Source organism: Setaria viridis, chromosome 2 (genome assembly GCF_005286985.2).
Source record: "Setaria viridis chromosome 2, Setaria_viridis_v4.0, whole genome shotgun sequence".
Taxonomy (NCBI): Eukaryota; Viridiplantae; Streptophyta; class Magnoliopsida; order Poales; family Poaceae; genus Setaria; species Setaria viridis.
The window spans coordinates 46,624,267-46,646,690 of NC_048264.2; the positions used below are offsets into that span (position 1 = coordinate 46,624,267).

A 22,424-nucleotide genomic window follows, 5' to 3' on the forward strand; every position below is an offset into this window, starting at 1 on the left:
TATCATGTGATCGGGCTTTAGAGCGACGACGGCTCCCGTTTCTAATCCGACGCAAGGCCCACAGAGACTTGTCCAAAACACAGTCAAAAGCACCGTGCCGACACATCCTCAGGAAAAACTAGGTACTGCGAGAGACCCGATCCTAGCTTTTCCACCGTTCCATTAGGGACAAAGAGTCTTTGTTTTGACACGAGTGGACTGACATGACACGAGTGGCAAAACCGCCAGCGCGGACTCGCTGCTTCGCCTTCGCCGCCGCAGTTTTTGTTTTGACCACAGATTTCACCGTGCAACGTACTTGCCCCGCTCAGCTAGCTCCCCTCATCGTGCCCTTTTCCAATTGTTACTCAATCCCGGTGGTGGTGCGTACAAAGCCGCCCGCCTCAACCCATGCGCCGCATGTTCCGCCACGCCGACGCCAAAGCGGCCAGCAGCCACGTGCCGCCGATCTCCGCCGCGGCAGCATCGTCCCCCTCAGATCGCACCGGCGGGCACCCCACCCCCTGATTTCTGCCGGTTGGTCCGCGGTCTCGCCGGCTCGGGCCTACCTGGCTGGCTAGCAGGCCCCGCTAGCCGCGCCGGGGCAGCCACCCGTGGGCGCCTGCGTGGCTGAACCGTGGCTATTGGCTACCGTGACGTACGGCTCTGCCTCTTCCGATTCCATTCCCCCCGCGCTACCGCACGGGCTAGCCGCCGGCTCGCTCGCTATTATAAGATCCCCCCGTTTCCCCTCTTCTTCCTTCCACCGTCGCAGTCCAGCAGAGGTCGCACTCGGAAGCAGCTAGATTGGATTAATTGGGGTCGGTGCGGCTCGGGAGGAAGCTTTCCGGCGAGATGGCGGAGGAGAAGAGCGCATTGCAGTCGGCCAGGGAGTGGGTCGTCGACCACAAGCTCCGGGCCGTCGGTACGCTCCCAAATCCTCTTCGCCCCTGCTGCTTGCTCCTCTGAAACGAGGGCTTTCTTCACCCCTGTTTCGTTCCCCTTCTCTCTCTCTCTCTCTCTCTCTCTCTCTCTCTCTCTCTCTCTCTCTCTCTCTCGTGCCGCGCCGTCCTGTTCCCTGGGCATGGAATCGCTTTGCTGATTGCTTGGCTTGTTTGTGCTCCAAGGGACGCTGTGGCTGAGCGGGATCGTTGGCTCCATCGCCTACAACTGGTCCAGGCCCGGTATGAAGACCAGCGTCAAGATCATCCATGCCAGGTCCGTTGCACTCACGAGCTACGCTGCTTGCTGCCTTCATTTTGTCTGCTAAAAAGAGAAACAAATTGGCAAGGTTGTATGAACAATGCTTGTCGAGAGGTAGCTGTATCGTGCTGCATTTTTTACATGAAGCGCGGAATATACTCTTAACATTTCTGGGTCACAAGGCTTGTAGTTGTCCAGGTTCTAGCCAGATGAAAATAGCTTCAGAAAAAAAAACATTGATTGACTAATTGACTCGCATGTTCTAATGTTAGTGGATGTCCTATTTATTATTAAGAGAATCTAGGATATTCCCTTTATTGTTTAGGTTCTAGTCAGGTAAAATGTAGCTCCAAAAACATCGATTGGTTCAAAATTTCTATTGGAACAGCAAAACTCCTTAATCAGGAAGGACAAAATAATGTCACAGAATATGCAATTTGGCTTGCGCTACTATCTCTTATTTCATTATTTGTTCCACTTGATATACTTTAAGTAGTTTGGATCTGAGGAAACTGACTAACCTTTAGGTTCAATGCAAGTACAACAACGGATCCTTGTACAGATATAGTGTATTTAACCCCTTCAAATTTGTACTCGATACTCATACCAACCATCCCATGAAGTGAATGCCAAGTTTCTCGCGGTGGACCGTTTAAAGTGTTGAACTCTAGGAGTATCCCCAGTGGTCGAGTTTTTGTTCCCAGTGAAGTGAGTTGGGTGTTTAAGGCACATTACATTAGGCCAAGCATCTGGCCTGCATTAAGTTGCTATGGATGCAAACTTCATAAGCAGCATATTGCACATCCATTAAGTTGATAGTTCAGCATTTAATTAATTCTACTTCCAAAAACACTGGTGTGAGATTGGGCTTAAGTTAAAGGGGGAAAGAGACTCACTTCTGCTTATCTGATATGCATTTGAGGGTATAACAAAGGAGCTAGTTCAGAAGGCCAGAAGGTGTCAATAATTTTCCTGGTTGTGTTGCTGCCTATGTGCAAGTTATCCATTATTACTTCAGAGTATAGAGACAATGGAATCTTTCAAAAAAAATAGTCTTCCTATGTGCTGAATAGATTGGTAAGAACGCATGTTAAAATAAATTTAGCCGAGTCAACCTGTGCGTCTGGAAATTATAATTTCCGAGGGATCAGCACTTAATGATAGCAAATTCTGTTGCACAGAAAGCTTTACTCACTTCCATCATAGAGGATTAACTGGTATCATCGTCATGGTTTGTAATTGATTTTTTATTCAATGGATATTGGACACAGGTCCGGCATACACAAGAAGGTTCGTTGGGTCTTGTACACATATTCACCGATAACCTTTCCACTGGCTATTTTTAGGAAGTTTTATGCATAATGCCATGTATATGTAGCACTGCAAATTCACAACACGACAAATTGCTTAACTATTTAAGAGATTCTGCAACGGTGAATCTTGATTGATATCATTTTTGGATAAATTTTTCATCCACTAGCTCTTGCATGTGGATCTGTGATTATATTCTCTGCATTAATATACCAACTTGTCATGTTAGCAGCATCAACTCATGTCCCCTGTGCGTCAAGGTGTTTTGTTGTGTTCTGTCATCCAATTTCCTGGTGGTCATTGTTTTACTGCTCTTATGATGTACATGCTGTTTCAACTCCATTTAAATAAACTAGCTTAACTGCACTTAAATTAACTGCAATAGATGCTAATTTTAAATTCTTTTGGACATACTATATCTATACCATCTTGGCATTTTAGTGTCATCAACTCATGTCCGTGCATCAATAATTCAATATGTTTTTCTGTGCTCTGTTCTATGTTCAAATACATATCCCTGGCCGCAGTGGTAGTTTCTATTTGCTTTACTGCTTGTACCATAGGCTATTTCAGATTCCTCTTAAATAACGTTGACATCTGCATTTGTTATGTGGCGCTAATGATATTTACCTTACACCTACTCTTTAAGTCGCATTTGTGCGTAATATATTTTGAGATGTACAAGCTAGCAACAGACTTAGAAACCTCAAATCAGAGCTCCAAACCTTGTGCTTGAATTTATTCTTCTGAAATCGTGCTGCATGCATTTATCAAAAAAGATATGAATTTCTAGGCTATTGAATGTAACGAATCCAAGCTGAATCTTAATTCTTTGAATGTTTTAACTTTGGCAGGCTACATGCTCAGGCTCTGACACTGGCTGCCTTGGCTGGGTCCGCACTGGTGGAGTACTATGATCATCAGCAAGGATCAGGATCAAAGGTTCACCAATATGCGAAGCAGTTCATATCATCTGATGGCAGCTCACAAAACAAGTAGGCAGCACGGTTGGGTTAGGCATGGGTGACGAATTAGCAGCAGTGAGACATGGAACGGGTCGGATGCTATATGTTATACTCCGATCAAATAATTTGCCTGTGACATTCTGTGGGAACTTCTGAAAACTTTGCCTGCTGATGGGCTGCCACTTTTTCTGTGTAAGCTACTGAATCAGCATTTCAGATGATGTGATATGCTGAATTGCTGATAGCAGATGTTCCCTGAATGTCTTGAATGGAATGGCTTTCATCTGCTGCTGGTAATTTTGCGGCAAACTCTTGTCGACTGTGTTTTTAATGACCCTGATCGATTGTCTCGAGCCTATTATTTTGATCGACCGATGTGAACTTTGGTCAACTGAAGGTAGTAGAAGCATTTTAATTGTCAGTTGAACATGCCTAAAATGGCCTGACTACCAACAATTGCAGCGGGTTCTGACTTCTGAGTCATCTCTTGAGTTACAATCCAATCTCCACTGGCTAATGACTGAAGAACCTGCAAAAAGAAGAAGAAGAAGAATGAAATTAATGGAAACACCGAAACAGTGGCAAAACATAATAAGCTGCGTCGGTTTGAATCGAATTTGGTTTTGCTGGCACAGGTGCTGCAGGCTTGGATCGTCGACCAAGCAGTGCAGTTTCAGGTTTCACAATGGTGCTGCTGTTTGTACTACTGATGCTTCGATTCATCATCCGCGTCTGGGTCTTATCAGCCGCCGTGCCCGTGGACGCTAATCCCGGTCTCCGACGGCGCCACCGCCGCCGTCCGTCAGAGGCGACGAATAGCGGCGTGCTCACCGCAATGCAGCCGCTCCCTTTCCTCCTCTTCCTCAAGTTCGCGGAGGTGGTTGGCGAACTCCGCGTCGTCCGGCCACCGTAGGAAGCTGCGATATGCCTGCTCGGAGCTCCGTCTCCCTCCGCTGGCGTCGAGCTCTTCTCCGTCGTCGACATTACCGGCCATTCCCGGAATTAGGGGGCGTTTTGAAAAAAAATCGGATCGCGATTAATTGTGAAAGGATCTCTGACACCTAGTGGTAGAGTACAGGATCCAACAGGTTTAGATTCGACTTCCCGTGAAAACAAATTAAATAGTTTGTAATAAAAGAAATTTATAAAAATAGATAGTGTTCCCTCTAACTTCCGAAAAAATCGTGATCCAATTTAAAGGGGTATTTATAAAGTAATGGATCGTGATTATTATCCGTGATCCATTTTAGGGGGTTTATAAAAATACCTAGAGGTGCATATGTAAAATATTTATCCCCGACCTCGCGGTCGCTTCTCCCATCCACCGCGATCACCATGACGGCCGCTTCCAGCCTCCAACGCCGGCGGCTTTGATGGAGACAGCCGTCAACCGAGTATTCGCCGCGGACAGGCTCGATGTAGCTCATACAGCCCCCGCCGTCGCGGGCTCACCATCCGCCACCGCCTTCACTAGTAGCGCGAGATCAGACATCTCTACTCCGCTCAATTGTTTGTTCCTCCTCTCTCATCTGCTCCTCTTTGCAGTGATTAACACTGACAGGCCTGCATCCATGGCAGTTCATGTGGATGTGAAAGAAATTAAATTGCCGTGGTTAACATTGGCATGCCTGGATGCTGCATCTGTGCATGATCTGGATCTCACCCTGGCTGCCGTGGCCAGGTCTGAACTGTGCACTGATCCGGGGTACCATGATCTGACCCAACGTTCAGCACTCAAGCAATAGGCAAAGCACTTCCTCTCGTCTGACATGCTGCATTTTTTGAAATAAAAAAATTATATGAGCTCCCGGCGAGGATCGAACTCGCGACCTTTCGCTTACGAAGCGAACGCACTACCACTATGCTACGGAAGCAGTCGGCCAGACATGCTGCAGTTTACATATTAGTAACAGGAGCAGAGCAGTTATCCAGACTTTGTTTTCTTTTAGTTTCCTGCTGTCCTGCATCTTTGTAAGGTCCTGAACAAGCATTCGTATTCCGATACTGCTCTGCTATATGAGGATGCATGGTGGTGGCAATGGTGCACTTTTCATGAGAAGTTTCGTATGGCATTGTGGTTGAGTGGCATGAAGGCTATATTTCCATTTAGTTTGACAACTGAAAAGAAAAGTGCAGACAGAATGGCATGCTAAATGTTCATGAGGTGTATGTTTTGTGCCCTTGGCTGCTGTGACGAATCAACAATCTTCTTTTTCTTTACGTTGATTGGGGCATCAACTACTCTGTCAGTTGTGCATGAAGATTGAAGATTGGTCAGCCAGAGAACCCGGAGATATGAGTACTGCGCATTGCTATTTGCTAACAGCATTGGAGCCCCCTATCAGGTTCCCGGCATTGCCCTGCACCTTCTCTGCTCTTGTGGAGTGGCGGATTGCAGCTGTCCCCTGTGTTCTTCTGGTTGGAAATGGGAATGGGAGCATACAACCGATGCAAGCCTGATGAAGCCAGAGGACACGTCGTCAGTTGAGGCCTGTTGAGCCGAAGGCCTGATGTTTCGATGCAATGGGTCGTCGCTGCAGCCAATGGCGGCGCTTAGTCGTGGCCAGGGTGGGCCATGGCCCCCCTGCCAAACTAAAAACTCCATTGACTAAGCTACTGTTTAGTGATCTTGAATGTAAAATTAGTGTTGCCGGCCCCCCTTAACTCTCCCCTCAAGCTCCGCCACTGACTGCAGCTTCAGGTTTCACATTATATGGTGCAGATGTTTGTACCGAATACTGATGTTTGGATCCTGCTTCCTCTATAGAGCCACGACGACCCCACGATCTCGAGCTCCGATCGGATCAATCGCACTCCGATCTGGTCTCTGACAAGCTCGTCGACGACTCGACGCGGAACACTTCTCGCGGCCCTCTCCCATCCACCGCAACGCTCCCTTTCTTCCTCCTACCCGTCCTCTTCCTCGAGTTCGCGGAAGTGGTTGGCCAACTCAGCCTCGTCCGGCCACCGACGGAAGCTACGAACTCGGTCCCCTTCCGCCTGCGTCGAGCTTTTCTCCGCCGTCGACATTACCGGCCACCGGACGCAGACGATGTATCCGATTTAGGGGGGTATATGTAAAATTAATCGCGATCCATTTTAGGGGTATATTTGTAAACTATTGGATCGCGATCCATTTCAGAGGGTTTTATAAAAATATCCAGGGGTGCATACGTAAAATATTTATCCCCGATTTCGCCGTCCCGGCCCCCTTCCGCCCCGATCGCCATGGCGGCCCGTTCCAGCCGCCAATGCCGGCGGCTTCGATGGAGACAGCCGACTCCTCGCCGCGGAATAGGTAGCTGAACGCCGCCCTCTCCATGGCCCTTCTCGTCCACTAAAACCGCCTCCCTGGTACAGCCCCCGCCGTCGCGGGCTCGTCATCGCCGCCGCGCGCCTCCACCTGTAGCGCAAGGTCAGCCCTTCCCATGGCCGCATCTCTACCCGGAAAGCGCGAGATCCTCCGCCTCCGCGAGGAGCCGAAGGCTGAAGCTCATCCAAGGTGCGCGCGTGCTTGTTAGATTGGACGACTCACGATTCCCATTTGCCCGATTCCTGCAACTTGAGTGTGATGCTTAATCAGATGGGCATGCTGCGTGGTGCTGCGTATCTGATTATGCAAAAGCAATCCATCATTTAATCTGTTGCAGATTGCCAACAGGAGCAGCTATCTCGACTTTGTTTTCTGCTGGCTGCCTGCATCCTCGTTAGGTCCTGATTAAGCATTCATATTCAGATACTGCTCTGCTATACTAGGATGCATGGACTTGTGGCGCAATGGTTCACTCTCATGAGAAGCTGCGTATGGCATTGCGATTGACTGACATGAAGGCTTTGTTTCCATTTAGCTTGACTACTGGAAAAAAAAAGTGCAGACAAAATGGTATGCCAATTGTTCATGAGGTCTGTTCCACAATGCTGTACATTTTGTCCCTTGGCTTGCCAGTTCATTTCTCAAAAGTACGGTTCAGTTTTGTACGAGAAAATGTATGTTCAGTTCAGTTATGCACTGGCTTACACATGTGACTGTCTACAACTCACGCAATTGTTATAGTCGTATTCGCTAGTAAGCAATTCTCAAATAGGCATTCATGCAACGCAAACTGAAGAAGAGTTGACATCGCTGTACACCTAGAACGCCATGCCGGTGAAATTTCGCCTGACTCCTGAGTCCTCTTGAACTGCACAAGAAATGAAGAAACGATCACCATTCACCAGTGATCTGTTGATTCCCCACGAGGAGTCGGTCGCCGTTTGCTTTGGTTCCTTGATGCATGTTGCACGCTGTGGGGGAAAAGGAAAAAAAACGAAGGGGTCTAATATGTAGCTTGCCGCTAGGTTTACATGCCAGTACAACAAGATGCAGTGGTATCCTGAAGCAGATTCCCTCTATCGCGCAAGCCATGCACGCCGTGAACATCAGGACCCTCATCCCTTACACGCTCGACGTGGAGGCGACGTTTTGCGATATATGGCTGGACATCGAGGCTGTAAGCGACGAGGGCCTGATTCTCACGGCGTGCATGGCCTGCGTCGTCGAGGAAATCACAGGAAACGCCGTGGGGGGACCAGTGGCACTGGCCGGTGTTAACAGATATGGTTGTATACGTTTTGGACTCGATGGAGTCCTGAACCGTGCGGTTGTGATCTTAGGGCCGGCAATCTTAGGCCAACGGTTTGCTTAGAGATAGTTGATGTCCTGTTGTAATTCAAACATATGAAGCAAACGAGTCCTAAGTGATCACAAACGTACTCCTGTATATTTTTTTTGTGAATTTCACCCCTTTATAAACACGTAACCGTGGTGAGCTAAGATAGGCAACCACATTTCCTCCTTTTCTTTCATGGTAATCAAAGCATCCTCTTCCTAAACATCCCAACACCCCAACCTCCTACGCGAGAAACATAAATTTATGTGCGTCACCGGAAGCTCCTGCGCCAGCTCAATTTTCTGCACGTCAGCCAGGATAATTTTCTGCGACAGAAACAGAAATTCCTGCGCCAGCAACTTGCTTTCATGGCGTCGACATCAACTTCTGCCATGCCGGTGCTAAGAGTAGTCTCGGAGAAATTAACCTGAGATAATTATCTTCTATGGAAGGCTCAAATCCTTCCTGCTATATGAGGAGCTCAACTCATGGGGATTCTAGATGGATCTACGCCGGTGCCGCCCAAGACCTTGGAGATGGTCAAGGAAGACGGCAAGAAGGAGATCATCCACAATGTTGAGTACGACTCCAGGATTGCGAGAGATCAGCAAGTGTTGAGCTACCTGCTAAATTTTCTCACCAAGAATGCTTTGGCGCCAGTAGCAACAGCAATTACGGCAGCAGAAGCTTGGGAGGTGCTGGAAAGAATGTTTTTGGCGCACTCCAAGGCGCGGATAGAAAATCTACGCGTCTTACTCTCCACAACAAAGAAGGGTAACATGTCCACTTCAGCTTATTTCACCAAGATGTGTTCTTTCAAAGATGAATTAGCCACTGTTGGGAAAATTATATACGACGATGAGATGGTTCACTTCATTCTAAACGGCCTTAATTTTGACTATAATCCTTTTGTATCTTCGATGCTTGGTCGTGTTGGCTTTCTCTCCTTAAGTGAGTTGTATTCCCAGCTACTTACTTATGATCAACATATGGAGATGTATCAAGAAGGAATCAGTTTTAGTCATTAGCTAACATGATTGGTAGAGGACGTGGCTTTGGTGGACGTGGCCATGGTGGTCGTGGACGTGGACGTGGTGGTGACTGTGGCTAAGGTGGTGGCCAACAGTACCAAGGTGGCCATGGATCTAGCACCTCCAGTTCAGCCAAGCAAGGTCCACGCAACAAAATAGTCTGTCAAATTTTCAAGAAAGCGGGACATGAAGCATATCGTTGTTGGTATAGATATGATGAAGATGAGGATCATCAAAAGGTGGCAGGGGCAGCTACAACCAATTATGGCTATGACACAAATTGGTATGTAGATAGTGGAGCGTCTGATCATATCACTAGTGCACTCGAGAATATGACAATGCATGACAAGTATACTGGACGAGATCAAGTACATGCAACTAATGGAACAGGTATGAGAATTAGTAACATTGGTCATACAACTTTACATGCCCCTAGCAAAAGCATTATTCTGAAAAATATTCTTCATGTTCATAGTGCTAGCAAAAATCTAGTTTCCATCCATAAATTAACCCGAGACAATGATGCTTTCATAGAATTTCATCCAAATTTTTTTTGTATAAAGGATCAGGAAATGAAGAAAGTCATCCATCAAGGTAGATCCCGAGGTGGTCTCTATCCTCTAGGGTCGCACCTACATAAAGAAGGTTCCAGAAAACAAGTTTTTTCAGTCAATAAGCCCTCTACCACTCGGTGGCATAGTAGACTTGGTCATCCAGCTTTTTCCATAGCAGAGAGAATTTTTAGTTCAAATAAGCTTCCATGTGCTATTGAAAACAGTTCAGAGTCTATTTGTAATCCGTGTCAGATGGCCAAGAGCCATCAACTTCCATATCCTGTTTCAAATAGTGCATCTAAAGCTCCACTTGATCTTGTTCTTTCAAATGTATGGGGGTTGGCGCCTCTATCCATTGGGCGCCATAGCTACTACGTTAGCTTTATTGATGATTTTAGCAAATAGACTTGGATCTATTTGCTTAAGAAAAAATCTGATGTGTTTCAAGTCTTTCAAGACTTTCAGCAGCTCATTGAAAGAAAATTTAGCTACAAGATTAAATCTCTTCAATCAGATTGGGGAGGAGAGGATGAGAAATTAAACTCCTTTTTCTAACGAATAGGGATTACCCATCGAGTATCTTGCCCTCATGCACACCAACAAAACGGTGCAGCAAAAAGAAAGCATCATCATATAGTTGAGGTAGGCCTTGCTCTTCTCGCTAATGCATCCGTGCCTTTGAAATATTGGGATCATGCCTTTCTTACAACCACTTACCTCATTAATCTCCTTCCCAGTAAAGTCATAAATTATGATGTCCAAGTTGTGCGCCTCATACAAGAAACTCCAGATTATTCCTCCCTTCGAGTCTTTGGTTGTGCTTGTTGGCCAAATTTGCGACCATATAATTCTCGCAAGCTTGCTTTCCGCTCTCTTCGCTACGACTTCCTTGGTTATAGTGCCATGCATAAAGGTTTCACTGGTCGCATATATATCTCTAGAGATGTTATCTTTGATGAAGGCATTTTTTCCTTTGCACACCTCCATCCCAATGCAGGTGCCCAAATTCGCCAAGAAATTAACCTCCTTCCTTCACATTTGTTTAGCTATGGGGATGTAAGTTTTGTAGCTAATGTTACTAATCCTCCTAGTGAAGGTGCTGACAGTGTGCAGGAACCAGTCGTGCCAAATTCTGGAGGAAACACCGAGCACAACAGTGCATATGCTCCTGTTTCAGCTACCAACAAAGTCTCGGCCACAGACCATCCTGGCAGTGCAGTCCAAACAAATTCACCGATAGCAGGTGCGTCTGTGCCAGGTGCGCCCTCACAGATGGATCCACCTGCGCTCGGGGCTTCCCAGGATTTTGCTTCGCCCGCTCCAGATTTGATTGGGGGGGGGGGGGGGGGGGGGGGGGGGGGGGGGGGGGGGGGGGGGGGGGGGGGCAGACATTTTTCCCAACTGCACCTCTGGAGTCCGATCGCGCGTCGCAGGTCTCCGTGCCGAACTCTGCTTATGCGCCGCGTGGCGAATCGAGCGGCTCGCCTTCACCTGTGGCTGGTGCGTCTCCGACAGCGCCTGGAGGATCTGTTGCGCCGGCTTCTGGATCATATGTGCTGGCACCTCAAGTTCCACCACCGGTTCAGCGACGCACGCGTCTTCAGCATGGCATTGTCAAACCTAAGAGGTTCACAGATGGGACTATCAGATATGGGATTTTTTGTGCTGATGGCTGCAATTTAATTGACTGCAAATGGGTTTTTAAAGTCAAAAAGAAAGCTGATGGAACAATTAATCGATACAAGGCACGACAAAGGATTTCGACAAAGATATGGAATTGATTATGAGGACACATTTAGTTTGTGGTCAAGATTGCTACTGTGAGGCTTGTCTTGTCTTTGACAGTTTCTAGAGATTGGTGTTTACGATAGTTGGATGTTCAGAATGCGTTCCTACACGGTGTTCTAGAAGAGGAGGTTTATATGAAACGACCTCCAGGGTTTGAGAAAGATGGCGCCCCACATCTAGTGTGCAAGCTTGATAAAGTTATTTATGGTCTTAAGCAAGCTCCACGTGCCTGGTATGCAAGGTTGAGTACTAAGTTAATTGCGCTTGGTTTTGTTGCTTCAAAATCAGATACGTCGTTGTTCATTTATCAAAAATCAGGAGTAACAATTTATATGCTCATATATGTTGATGATATATTGTCACTAACTCTTCTAATGAAGCAATATTAGCTCTATTATTGGATCTGTGCAAGGACTTTGCTCTAAAAGATCTTGGTGACTTGCATTATTTTTTGTGTATTTAAGTTCAAAGAAGTAATGATGGTCTGTTACCCTCTCAAGAAAAGTATGCGCATAAAATTTTGATGCGTGTCGGCATGAATAAGTGCAAAGGTTGTATAGCTCTGTTGTCCAGTTTAGAAAAACTCTCAAGCTTTGAGGGTGATTCGCTTGGTTTAGAAGATAGCACTCTGTTGGCGCTAGAAATCGGTCAACCGAATCCCAGCGACCGACACACGACCCGGGAGAATCTGCTTAGCTCCTGTTCGGGTGAATGCCCTGGTGCGGTTCGCGCGGCGTGCCAGCCAATCTGACCTGTTGATTGGCAAGGAAGAACACGTGTTAAATTTAGTAACCGCGATCGGCTAAGTTTCCGATCGAGATAGCTTATCGGCAGATCGGCCGATTTACTGTGATGATGAAATCGGCTATAAGACAGCACGATCCCTGTAGCCTCGTAAACAGATAAATACTAAAGCAATCGGTACAAAGCTTATGAAAACAGTACTAGGAAAAGATCTAATCGGCAACGAATGGATCTAACTACAGAAAGCAACGAAAGCCGATACTACCGATTCCTAGCAGGATAACTGGTGATAAAAACTAGAAAAAACAGGTAAAAACCTATGAACCTAGTCAATATCGATAACTGATGAATAAATCTAAACGAAACGACAGCAATGCGCCAGAAGTTAAAGCTTAGATATTACTCGATAAACGGAACTTACAGAATCGGCCGGAGATCAAGATGATGCAGCCCTGCCAACCCGCACGAACTCGTGAGAAGGAAAAGTAATGGCGAAGTCGCCTGCTTGACAATAAGTACGAAGAATAAAGTAACTTGTTGTATTGATTGATTGTTGTGTTTACAGATTTACAAAGGTAGCTATTTATAGCCCCGTACAAATAATCTTCTTAACCGACTAGAACTCTATCTCTAATTCAAACAGAAAACAAATATCTACAAGCACAATCCGTGCTAAACTAATTACCCCACGCTTCGTGGGCTGAATCTCCACCTTATCTCTCCATCTTTCCAAGCCCATACAGGCCCACCTTAGTCCTCCTTCCTGATCGGCCGATTTCTAATCGGCAAAGGATTGCCGATTGGGAATCTGGTGTATTTACCCTGAAGCGAAGTAAAAGCTACTGACCGATTCCGCATTATAGCACCTTTTGACCGATTCCCATCCGTACTTCTCTGACTTCTTCCCTCCTTGACGCCGATTCTACTGATGACGAAATCCGGCGTCAACACATGCCCCCCAGTTTCGGAGTAAAACATAGTCTTTTACTTCGAAAATTTTTTTATAACCTTTCCTCCGAAACGGCCGCAGTGAAAATATCCTTCCGTTTCGCGGTCTCCCGGCTGATCATTGCAATTTTTGAAACGGGCGCCCACGACAGCCACTACCCCGAAAAACTCGATGCGCCGGCGCGGTGAAAATTCCATCTTTACCCTTTCTTCAGGCACCCTATAAATATCATTTCACCGCAACTCATCTTCAAGCTCGCATCTCCTTTTCCAGCGCGCGCACCTCCTTCTTTCTTCAATCTTGCCATCGAAGTCTTCCAGTTTCAGCTCCAATCACTTCTTCTCCTTTCCCTTCAATGGCGACTCCCTCCGGTAATTCCCCAACACGCGATGCTCCAGGGACAATACCCCCGGTGGAGGTAGCGCCTTCGGTAACGGTGGCGACAACCGTCACTCCATCCGCAGATGAAGGAGCTTCAACAGAGATCCCAATGGCGATCCCCATTGTGACTCCAACATCCGCATCTGCATCGGCGACCACACCGATTACTCAGAATTTTATACCGGAGGTAAATACCGAATCTTTCCTCTATCGGTAACGTATTCGTCTTAGATCTACTCTTTATATTCTTATGCCTCTTTTCCTTTTTTAGGCAGTTAGACATAGAATTACTATTCATCTCACGGGTAGTCCTGGCCTTGTTTGCCTTGGTCCTATGGGAGACCCAGACCCAGCAGACTTTATAAACTTGGAAACTGACCGGATACCTTTCAAACGATCTGATATGAACTTATATCAATGGGCCAGCACTTTTAGATCTTGGCCGAATGAAACCCCAGGTTGGAGGGAATGGTACCAACGGGTAGCCGCGTCAAGGAGCGTCTCGTGGGATGAGCTCAAAATCGACCAATGTATCAACCTTTCCCTGTCGCAAATGGAGAAAAACGAACCGCTAGTGATGGCGGCTTCCTATTTTTGGTCTGATGCTCTTAATGCATTCTTATTTGGACACGGTCCTATGACCCCCACTCTGGCCGATGTGGTCCTCTTGACCGGCCTGGACATATCCTCTCCTGACACGCCTTTCCAACTTCTGACCGTACCGTCGCATCGGCTGGACGTAAGAGGAATCGGCGGCTGGAAGGGCTTTATTAGTAATAACAAGAAGACCGGTACTATTGATAACAGGGAGCACACCGCTTTCCTGATGATGTGGCTAGAAAAACACCTTTTCTGTGGAAGAGCCGCCGGCCCAACAACCAACACCCAATCTTTAGCCGAGGCACTATCTAAAGGAAGCCACATTCCTCTCGGGAAACATCTTCTGGGTGCTGTATACCACATGCTCCATCAAATCGGCACAAAACTTTCCAAGGGAGAACCAATCGGCAACCCAGGCGGGCCTTGGTGGTTCATCAATCTATGGTTGAACCTTTATATGAACAGGATCACTCGGCAGCCAGTATACCACATGACGTTTCCCAATATTGAATCGGCGGAAGACCCTACCGAGCGTCGCCGATGCATGTCTTATGGTGAAGCGGCATCAGCTTTCCCAGGTTGTGCGTATTCCGCTACAAAGGTAACCGAGTATTTTCGGTGCTTTTATAATGGATTTAATGAGGACGCAACTATCTGGTTTCCTTACCAGCGAGACATTCCAATTTTCGAGCTCCCCTCCTGTTTTGATTCAACTTCCGGCCGGTTTGATGAAGATCTCTATGAAGGGTTGATCAAGCCAGGGCTCCTACCGGCCAACTTCTTTTCAGGGAAAGATGCCCCTACATACGAATTCTACAACCCTTCTGCTGCAGCACGACAATTCGGCATGGGTCAGTTGCCGATTCAGGTGTACTTTGCTGGCAAAATCAAGTTTAGGGATAAGCTCACAACTGGCCTAGATTACGGTCGGTTGCGAGACCGAATTCTAGACTCCAGTACAATTAACTTGAACGACTGGCTAGTAGCTCCATTTGCTGCCCAACCGTTCAAACTTTGGTGGGCCGATTGGAAGCAATTCCTCTTCTGCAACTCAGCATCGGCATACTGCAATCTTCTGGACCCGGCTAACATTGATCCAAACGCCGAGGTACTTCACATAGCCGATTTTTATTCCCTTTTATTCCTCTTAACATGATCGAGGACTAATGATTTTATTATCCTAGGCCGAGAATCGGACCCCTCCAACACACAGCCGCAGCGGACGACTAATAGAGAGTTATCCATACACTACTTATCCCCTTATCGGCTATGACGCCCCGTCTGTTGACGTGATTACTGGCCGATTGAAACAAATTCATAAAAGGACCACTAAGAAAACCAGTCGCCGAGTCCGGGCTCGTACGGAATCGGCGGATCCTCCTGTGCACGTATCGGCAGAAACTTCGGCCGTACCACCTTCTCAGGTTATTCAAGGTGCCGATGCTCAAACCATGACGCAAGCTGGGGCGGCCGCCGCGTCGTTGTTGTTGGAGGCCATACAGGTAACACTGAGTCGAGCTGCCTTCGGTTATTATTTTGATATTAACTTTTCTTTAACCTTAACTGTACAGAGCATCCCTACAGAAGTACCACAATCGGCAGCAGCCTCTCCGACTATTGACGCGCCCCCATTTCCTTCCGTTAAGGTATAGAGCCTCTCGTACCGATTTCCTTTGAGCATTCGTAACGTATTTATTCAAACTTCTGACACAGGCCATCGGCACGTCAATCGCTCCTCGATCACCGATTTCTTGTCAGGAGGTTGGTCCAAACACTGCGCCGATTACCGTGGAGTCCTCTTCATCTGATGAACCCATGGCGCAGGCCCCCGAGCAAGGCATGGCGGAGGAGATTCGCTTCAAAATGGTAATTTTCTGTTTCGGCTTCTATCTTAGCCGATTTGCTCTACTTACAGCTGATTTATTTCTCTTCTTTATTATCTTCAGGAACAGGACACCCCCGACAACAGCCTTTTTTCCTTTGCGGTTGCCCTCTCTGACGACGAAGAAGTTGCTTCTCGCCAAGTCGCCTTGAGTTCCGTTCCTGATGACGTCCGAGCCAAACTTTCCAGCATCCGATCCCTCCTTCAAGGGGACATCAGCCGATTAGTAGAAGACGCTTCACCGATTCGGCAGCTCTTCAATGACGTCAGCGGACGAGTACCAGAAGAGGCAGAGGAGGCCCTGGCGCCGGCGGCCTTCATCGAGTCTATGAGGATCCCGGTCTTCAGAGCCCTTCGTCACATGGCCGATCGCGCCAAGCTGACCAAGGCTCGTGAAGAGGAAGACGCTTTCAAGCGTCAGGCTCAAGAGGCGAATCGGCGTATCCATGTTCTAGAAGACTCCCGCCCGGCGATCATAGGTGAGATAGACCGTCTCAAGCGTCGGAGGGCGGAGCTTGCCAAGGAAATGGAGCAAGTGACCAAGGCGATCAGTGCCGAAGAGAACAAACTCCAAGAGCTTCCTTCTGTTATTGCCGATTTAACACGGGAGAGGCAACGCTTTGCTCACGAGGCACTGAGACTCCATCGCAGCGCATCGGAGGTTCCTGGATCGGCGGAAGAAGACCAACGGGTTCTTGACTCTGCCGACCAGATCCGGCGTCGGGCCATCACGACTATCGATACCCTTCTGGGTAATCTGTAAAAACACTGACCGTTTTGTACGAATCATTTATTATCTTCTTTGACCGCCCTTCGCAACGCCCTTTCTATTTATTGCCCTCTTATTACTGATGGGACGTAGCTTTACCAGATTTCCACGAATTCTTTTATAAATACCAACCTCGGTGCTTACTCCTGGTAGCACCATTCTTGGTTCTCGGTTTAACTTTTCTGCCCCTTCTCATTGGCGTAATTTCTTTGCCATGGCCTCGTCGTCTTCTTCTTCCTCTGTTAACCAGGTGAAGTCTTTGACCTCTACCTTCCTTCCTCTTTTAGACCCTAAGGAAGAGAAAATCCCCCCTCATTCCTCCTTTGTTTCAGCAACAACGTCTTAGCCCCGAGCTCGTGCGCGCCATTGAGTGCATTCATTCCGAGGATCCATTAACGTCGGAGGACAAGATGTTGATCGTGGCTCACCGAGAGGAGCTCCAGGATCACATTACCTCGGAGGCTCGCGTAGTCTTGGATTCCGTGGTAAGTGAAAGTAACCATCAACCTCCACCTGTCAGGAGCGATCGTTGTGGCGATCTTAAAGACGACATCGCCACGGAGGCCCGAACGATCCTGGACTTCGTGGAGAGGAACGTCAGCCGGCGACCTCCCATCGACAGGAGTCATCCACTCCCTCGGCAAGTCGCTCTTGAAGATGCGGGAGCGGGGACTTCGCGCCCTCCCGTAGATCTCCCCCGTCAAGTCGAAGCGGAGATTTCAATGAAGGCCATAGAAGAAGAATACATCCGACTCATGATAGAGTTAGGTCGGGCTGAGAGGGAGCGTAAGAAAAAGAATAATTAGTTGCTGTATTTTTGTTCTAAGGGCGACTAGACATTTGTCGGCCATGTGATGCGTCGCCCGTACCGAATAGATGTAATCGGTCGTTCCGGTCGACTTTATGTGTGTCTCAAGACCGAATCGTATCGGTCATGTATGATCGTGTTGATTCCTTAGGCACCGACCCATATACTTGGGTAATATCTTTTTAAGTACCTCCCATTCAGAGCTCTAGTGAATTCTTCTCCTTCCATTGTTTCCAAGATATAGGCATTCCCTGGAGCGCATTTGCCGATTTTATACGGCCCTTCCCAGGTAGGAGACCATTTGCCGAATTTAGGATCTTTCGACCCGATCGGTAGTACCAACTTCCATACCAAATCTCCGGGGGAAAACTGCTTGACTTTGACCTTTTTATCGTACCACCTGGCCACTCTCTTTTTATTCTCTTCGATACTTATCAGAGCCCTTAGACGCTGGCCGGCCGAATCATCAAGTTCTTCCTTCATAAGAGACGAGTAGTCATTGGCTGACAACTGGTCTTGAAGTAAAATGCGCCTTGATCCTGCCCTTGACTCCCATGGAAGTACCGCATCGTGACCGTATACCAACTGATAGGGAGATAACTTGGTGGCCCCATGACAGGCCATTCTGTATGCCCATAGGGCTTCGGTCAAACATAGGTGCCACTTCTTCGGGTATTCTTCAATCTTCCTTTTGATCAACTTGATTATTCCTTTGTTGGAAGATTCTGCTTGACCATTGGCCTGAGCGTAATACGGAGAAGAATTTAGCAATTTGATGCCCATATCGGTCGTAAACTCCTCAAATTCTCCCGATGTGAACATTGTTCCTTGATCGGTTGTTATAGTTTGAGGGATACCGAATCGGTAGACGATATGATCCCTTACGAAATCGGCCATGATAGCCGACGTCACGGTCCTTAGTGGGATTGCCTCCACCCATTTGGTGAAATAATCGGTAGCAACCAGAATGAACTTGTGCCCATTGCTCGATGGTGGATAAATTTGGCCGATGAGGTCTATTCCCCACCCTCTGAACGGCCATGGTTTGATGATGGGATTCATGGCCGATGCGGGTGCACGCTGGACATTTCCAAACTTTTGACATTCCTGACAACCCTTATAATATTTGAAACAATCTTCGAGGATCGTAGGCCAATAGTACCCGTTGTTTCTGATCATCCATTTCATCTTATGTGCTGATTGGTGAGCTCCGCACACCCCTTCATGGATTTCTCCCATTAGAGTCTTGGCTTCTTCTGTCCCAAGGCATTTAAGAAGAACACCATCGATCGTTCGGTAGAACAGATCATCTTCGAGCAACACGTACTTGGTAGCATGAAAGCGCACTCGTCGCTCCACCTTTTTAGACGGATCTTTTAGGTAATCGGCAATTTCCTTACGCCAATCGTCGTCTGCAAGCTCTAAGGCCATGGCGCCCGGAATTGGCCGATACCCAGATGCGTGTTGAGCGAGTTTGTTTGCTTCCTCGTTGTGGTCTCTTGGGACGTGCTCGATTACTGCCGATCTGAATTCTTTCAAAAGCTGTAAGCAATCTTCGTGATGGATTCGCAATATGTCATCTTTGCACTCGGCCCTTCCGGTTAGTTGATCCACAATTAGCATCGAATCTCCGAAGACCTCAACAGCATCGGCCTTGACTTCCCTCAGTAATCGTAAGCCTTTTAATACGGCTCTGTACTCCGCTTGATTGTTTGTGGCGGCAGTTTCTATCGGCAGAGAAAAATCATATCTTGCCCCCCGAGGCGATATGAGAACGATGCCGATTCCTGATCCGACTCCACATGATGACCCATCAAAAAATAACTGCCAAGGCGCTAGTTCCAAGAAAGCGATCTCCGGCCCACAGTGCTGGGCGACGAAATCGGCCATGACTTGACCCTTGACGGATTTTGCCGATTCGTACTGTAGGTCAAATTCCGATAAAGCTAAGATCCACTTACCGATTCGTCCTTTCAACATCGGCAATGACAGCATGTATTTTACTACATCATCTTTGCATACGACTATACATTCTGCCGACAGTAGATAGTGTCTGAGCTTGGTGCACGAGAAGTAAAGACACAAACACAAACGCTCCACTGGAGGATATCTTGTTTCGGCATCCAGGAGTCTTCTACTAACGTAATAGATTACCCGCTCTTTGCCTTCAACCTCTTGGACTAGAGCCGACCCAATAGCTTTTTCATCGGCTGATAAATATAGTTTAAACGGCTTGCCCGTTTGAGGGGGAACCAGGACTGGGGGTGAGACCAAGTATCGCTTTATGTCTTCTAGCGCCTTGCGCTGTTCTTCTCCCCATATAAATTCCTGGTCTGGCTTCAACTTCAGAAGTGGTGTGAACGCCTGAATCCGTCCGGATAGATTAGATATAAACCTTCTGATGAAGTTTACCTTGCCGATTAGAGACTGTAGCTCAGTTTTGTTCTGTGGAGCGACGACTTTGTTGATGGCCGCTATGGTCTTCTGGTTGACTTCTATACCTCGTTCGTGCACCATGAATCCTAAGAACTGTCCGGCGGAGACGCCGAAAGCGCATTTGTTGGGATTCATCTTGAGACCATGCTTTTTGGTACACTCTAGCACCTGTCGCAAATCGGCTAGGTGCTCCTCGTGGCTTTTGGACTTGACCACAACGTCATCGATGTAGATCTCCACCAGGAGGCCAATGAGTTTGTGAAAAATGTAGTTCATGGCTCTCTGATATGTAGCACCAGCATTTTTCAAACCGAAAGTCATCACCACCCACTCGAATAGACCAAGATGGCCTGGACATCTGAAAGCCGTTTTGGGTATATCCTCTTCGGCCATAAGTATCTGATTGTATCCGGCGTTTCCATCCATGAAGCTAATAATTTTGTGCCCCGCGGCAGCGTCGATTAGTACGTCGGCCGTAGGCATGGGGTAACCATCCATCGGTGTGGCCTGATTAAGATTTCTGAAATCAACGCAAACACGCAGCTTCCCATTTTTCTTGTACACCGGTACGATATTAGAAATCCACTCGGCATAACGACATTGCCGAATAAATTTTGCTTCAATTAGCCGAGTTATTTCAGCTTTTATGTCTGGTAAAATTTTAGGATTGCATCGCCGTGCGGGTTGTTGGTACGGCCGATACCCTGGCTTTATGGGTAGCCGATGTTCAACAATAGACCGATCTAATCCGGGCATCTCGTGATACTCCCAAGCAAAACAATCCTTGAATTCTCTTAATAAATTTGTCAATTTATACTTGTACTCTGGATCTAAATTTGCACTAATAAAGGTCGGCCTTGGTTTGGTCCCGTCACCTAAATCTACCATCTCCAATGAATCGGCCGACGTGAATCCGTGTCCCAATTTCCCGTCTTCTCGGGCGAACTGATCCATCTATTGCGCTTCTTCGGAGCCGACTGCTCGGATCGGCTGTAGGCCAAAATCGGTGACCTTCAGGAAATCGGTTTCCCACATCCTACCTGATATGCACCTGACGGTTTCGTAGCTCCATTGCTGTGCGTCGGCTGCTGCGATGCTGTATGCGGAGTCGGCTTTGACCACCTCGATGTTGTCGCCGACCCATTGTACGAGGCATTGATGCATAGTTGATGGGATGCAGCAGTTTGCGTGTATCCAGTCTCGGCCAAGAAGCATATTATAGGACCCTTTGCCATTGATGACGAAAAATGTGGTAGGAAGGGTCTTACTGCCGATAGTGAGGTCGACGCAGAGAGCACCGCGAGCATTTGACACCTTGCCTTCGAAGTCTTTGAGCATCATGTCCGTCCTGGTCAGGTCGTCGTCGCTCTTTCCCAGCTTTCGGAGTACGGCATACGGCATGATATTGACGGCAGCTCCCCCGTCGACCATCAATCTGGTGAGGGGGCGACCGTCAACATGCCCTTTAAGGAACAGTGCCTTCATATGTTGACGTTCGTCGTCTTCGGGCTTTTCGAACGTGGCCATCATTGGTTCTAAAACCAACCGTGCTGTTTGTTCCTCTACTGCCGACACGTCCTGCTGATCGGCAGGGGTCATGAATTCCATCGGCAATATGAAAACCATACCGATTTCGGCTGCCGATTCCTCGCCCACCGACTCATCGTTGCCCTTGTCGTTTCCTTTGGGGCGCCATACCCGAGGCCTTCCTTCCTTCTTGTCCATCGTGCTCTCTTCTTCTTGCTGTTCCCATTGGCGAAGGCGTTGGACTCTTCGTTTTTGTGATTTGGTTAAACCATCGGGACACCATCTGGGGTTTATTGGCCCTCCTTCTTTCCTGGCGCGTTCCCATTCTGGCTCGCGTCCTAACGGGTTCTCGTCTGTTACCCGAGCATCGGCCATGTCTTGGAGCCGACTGTGAACGCTGGCTTTGCTATTTGATTGATCGTGTCGGTCGATCCTGCCCCCCTGCCTATTATGGCTTCTACTTTCTGACCGATCATATCGGTCACTTCTGCCCCCCAGCCGATCACGCATGGAAGGGCGCTGATCATCTGGGTTGCGCTGATTCCTGCTGATCGGTTCTGGCCTTCCGTCTCTGGAGCGAGACCTTGTGAACGGCCGATTGCTTCGATAGGGACCGTTGCACTCTGGGCAAGTATCGGCTGATGGAAGCCTGAGGTTATTTTCCCAACAATGGATGAAGAATGGGCATCTCCAGTGTTCCTCGTGCCGACGCATTGCTTCCTCTCGGGACCTCGATCGTTCATGTTGGCGTTGGTACTTTTGGAGCAGGAACTGGGAAGTAATGCGTGGTCTATCAGACTCACCATCGTTGTCCTCCATTCGCCGTTTCCCTTTGACGTCTTCGGGCG

At 47.8% G+C, this 22,424-nt stretch overlaps 1 protein-coding gene and 2 non-coding genes across 3 annotated transcripts; 2 read left to right on the forward strand and 1 right to left on the reverse strand.

Moving 5' to 3' along the window:
* Positions 1–670: 670 nt before the first annotated feature.
* On the forward strand, positions 671–3,771 carry LOC117842767 (uncharacterized). Its single transcript, XM_034723277.2, has 3 exons — positions 671–904; positions 1,107–1,197; positions 3,348–3,771. Exons 1-3 carry the CDS (start codon positions 835–837, stop codon positions 3,490–3,492), a joined length of 306 nt encoding a protein of 101 aa, XP_034579168.1. The 5' UTR covers positions 671–834; the 3' UTR covers positions 3,493–3,771.
* Positions 3,772–5,260: 1,489 nt separating this feature from the next.
* On the reverse strand, positions 5,261–5,332 carry TRNAT-CGU (transfer RNA threonine (anticodon CGU)). The gene has a single exon. It is a non-coding gene; the product is annotated as a tRNA-Thr (tRNA).
* A 3,617-nt stretch (positions 5,333–8,949) lies between these two features.
* On the forward strand, positions 8,950–9,091 carry LOC117846724 (small nucleolar RNA Z247). The gene has a single exon (XR_004638454.1). It is a non-coding gene; the product is annotated as a small nucleolar RNA Z247 (small nucleolar RNA).
* Positions 9,092–22,424: the final 13,333 nt, after the last annotated feature.

Excerpts from the sequence above, each read along its gene's own strand:
- LOC117842767 (XM_034723277.2), top strand. The coding sequence starts at position 835 with ATGGCGGAGGAGAAGAGCGCATTGCAGTCGGCCAGGGAGTGGGTCGTC. Across the intron at positions 905-1,106 it reads CCACAAGCTCCGGGCCGTCG|GGACGCTGTGGCTGAGCGGG; the intron begins GTACGCTCCCAA and ends TTGTGCTCCAAG. Across the intron at positions 1,198-3,347 it reads GTCAAGATCATCCATGCCAG|GCTACATGCTCAGGCTCTGA; the intron begins GTCCGTTGCACT and ends TAACTTTGGCAG.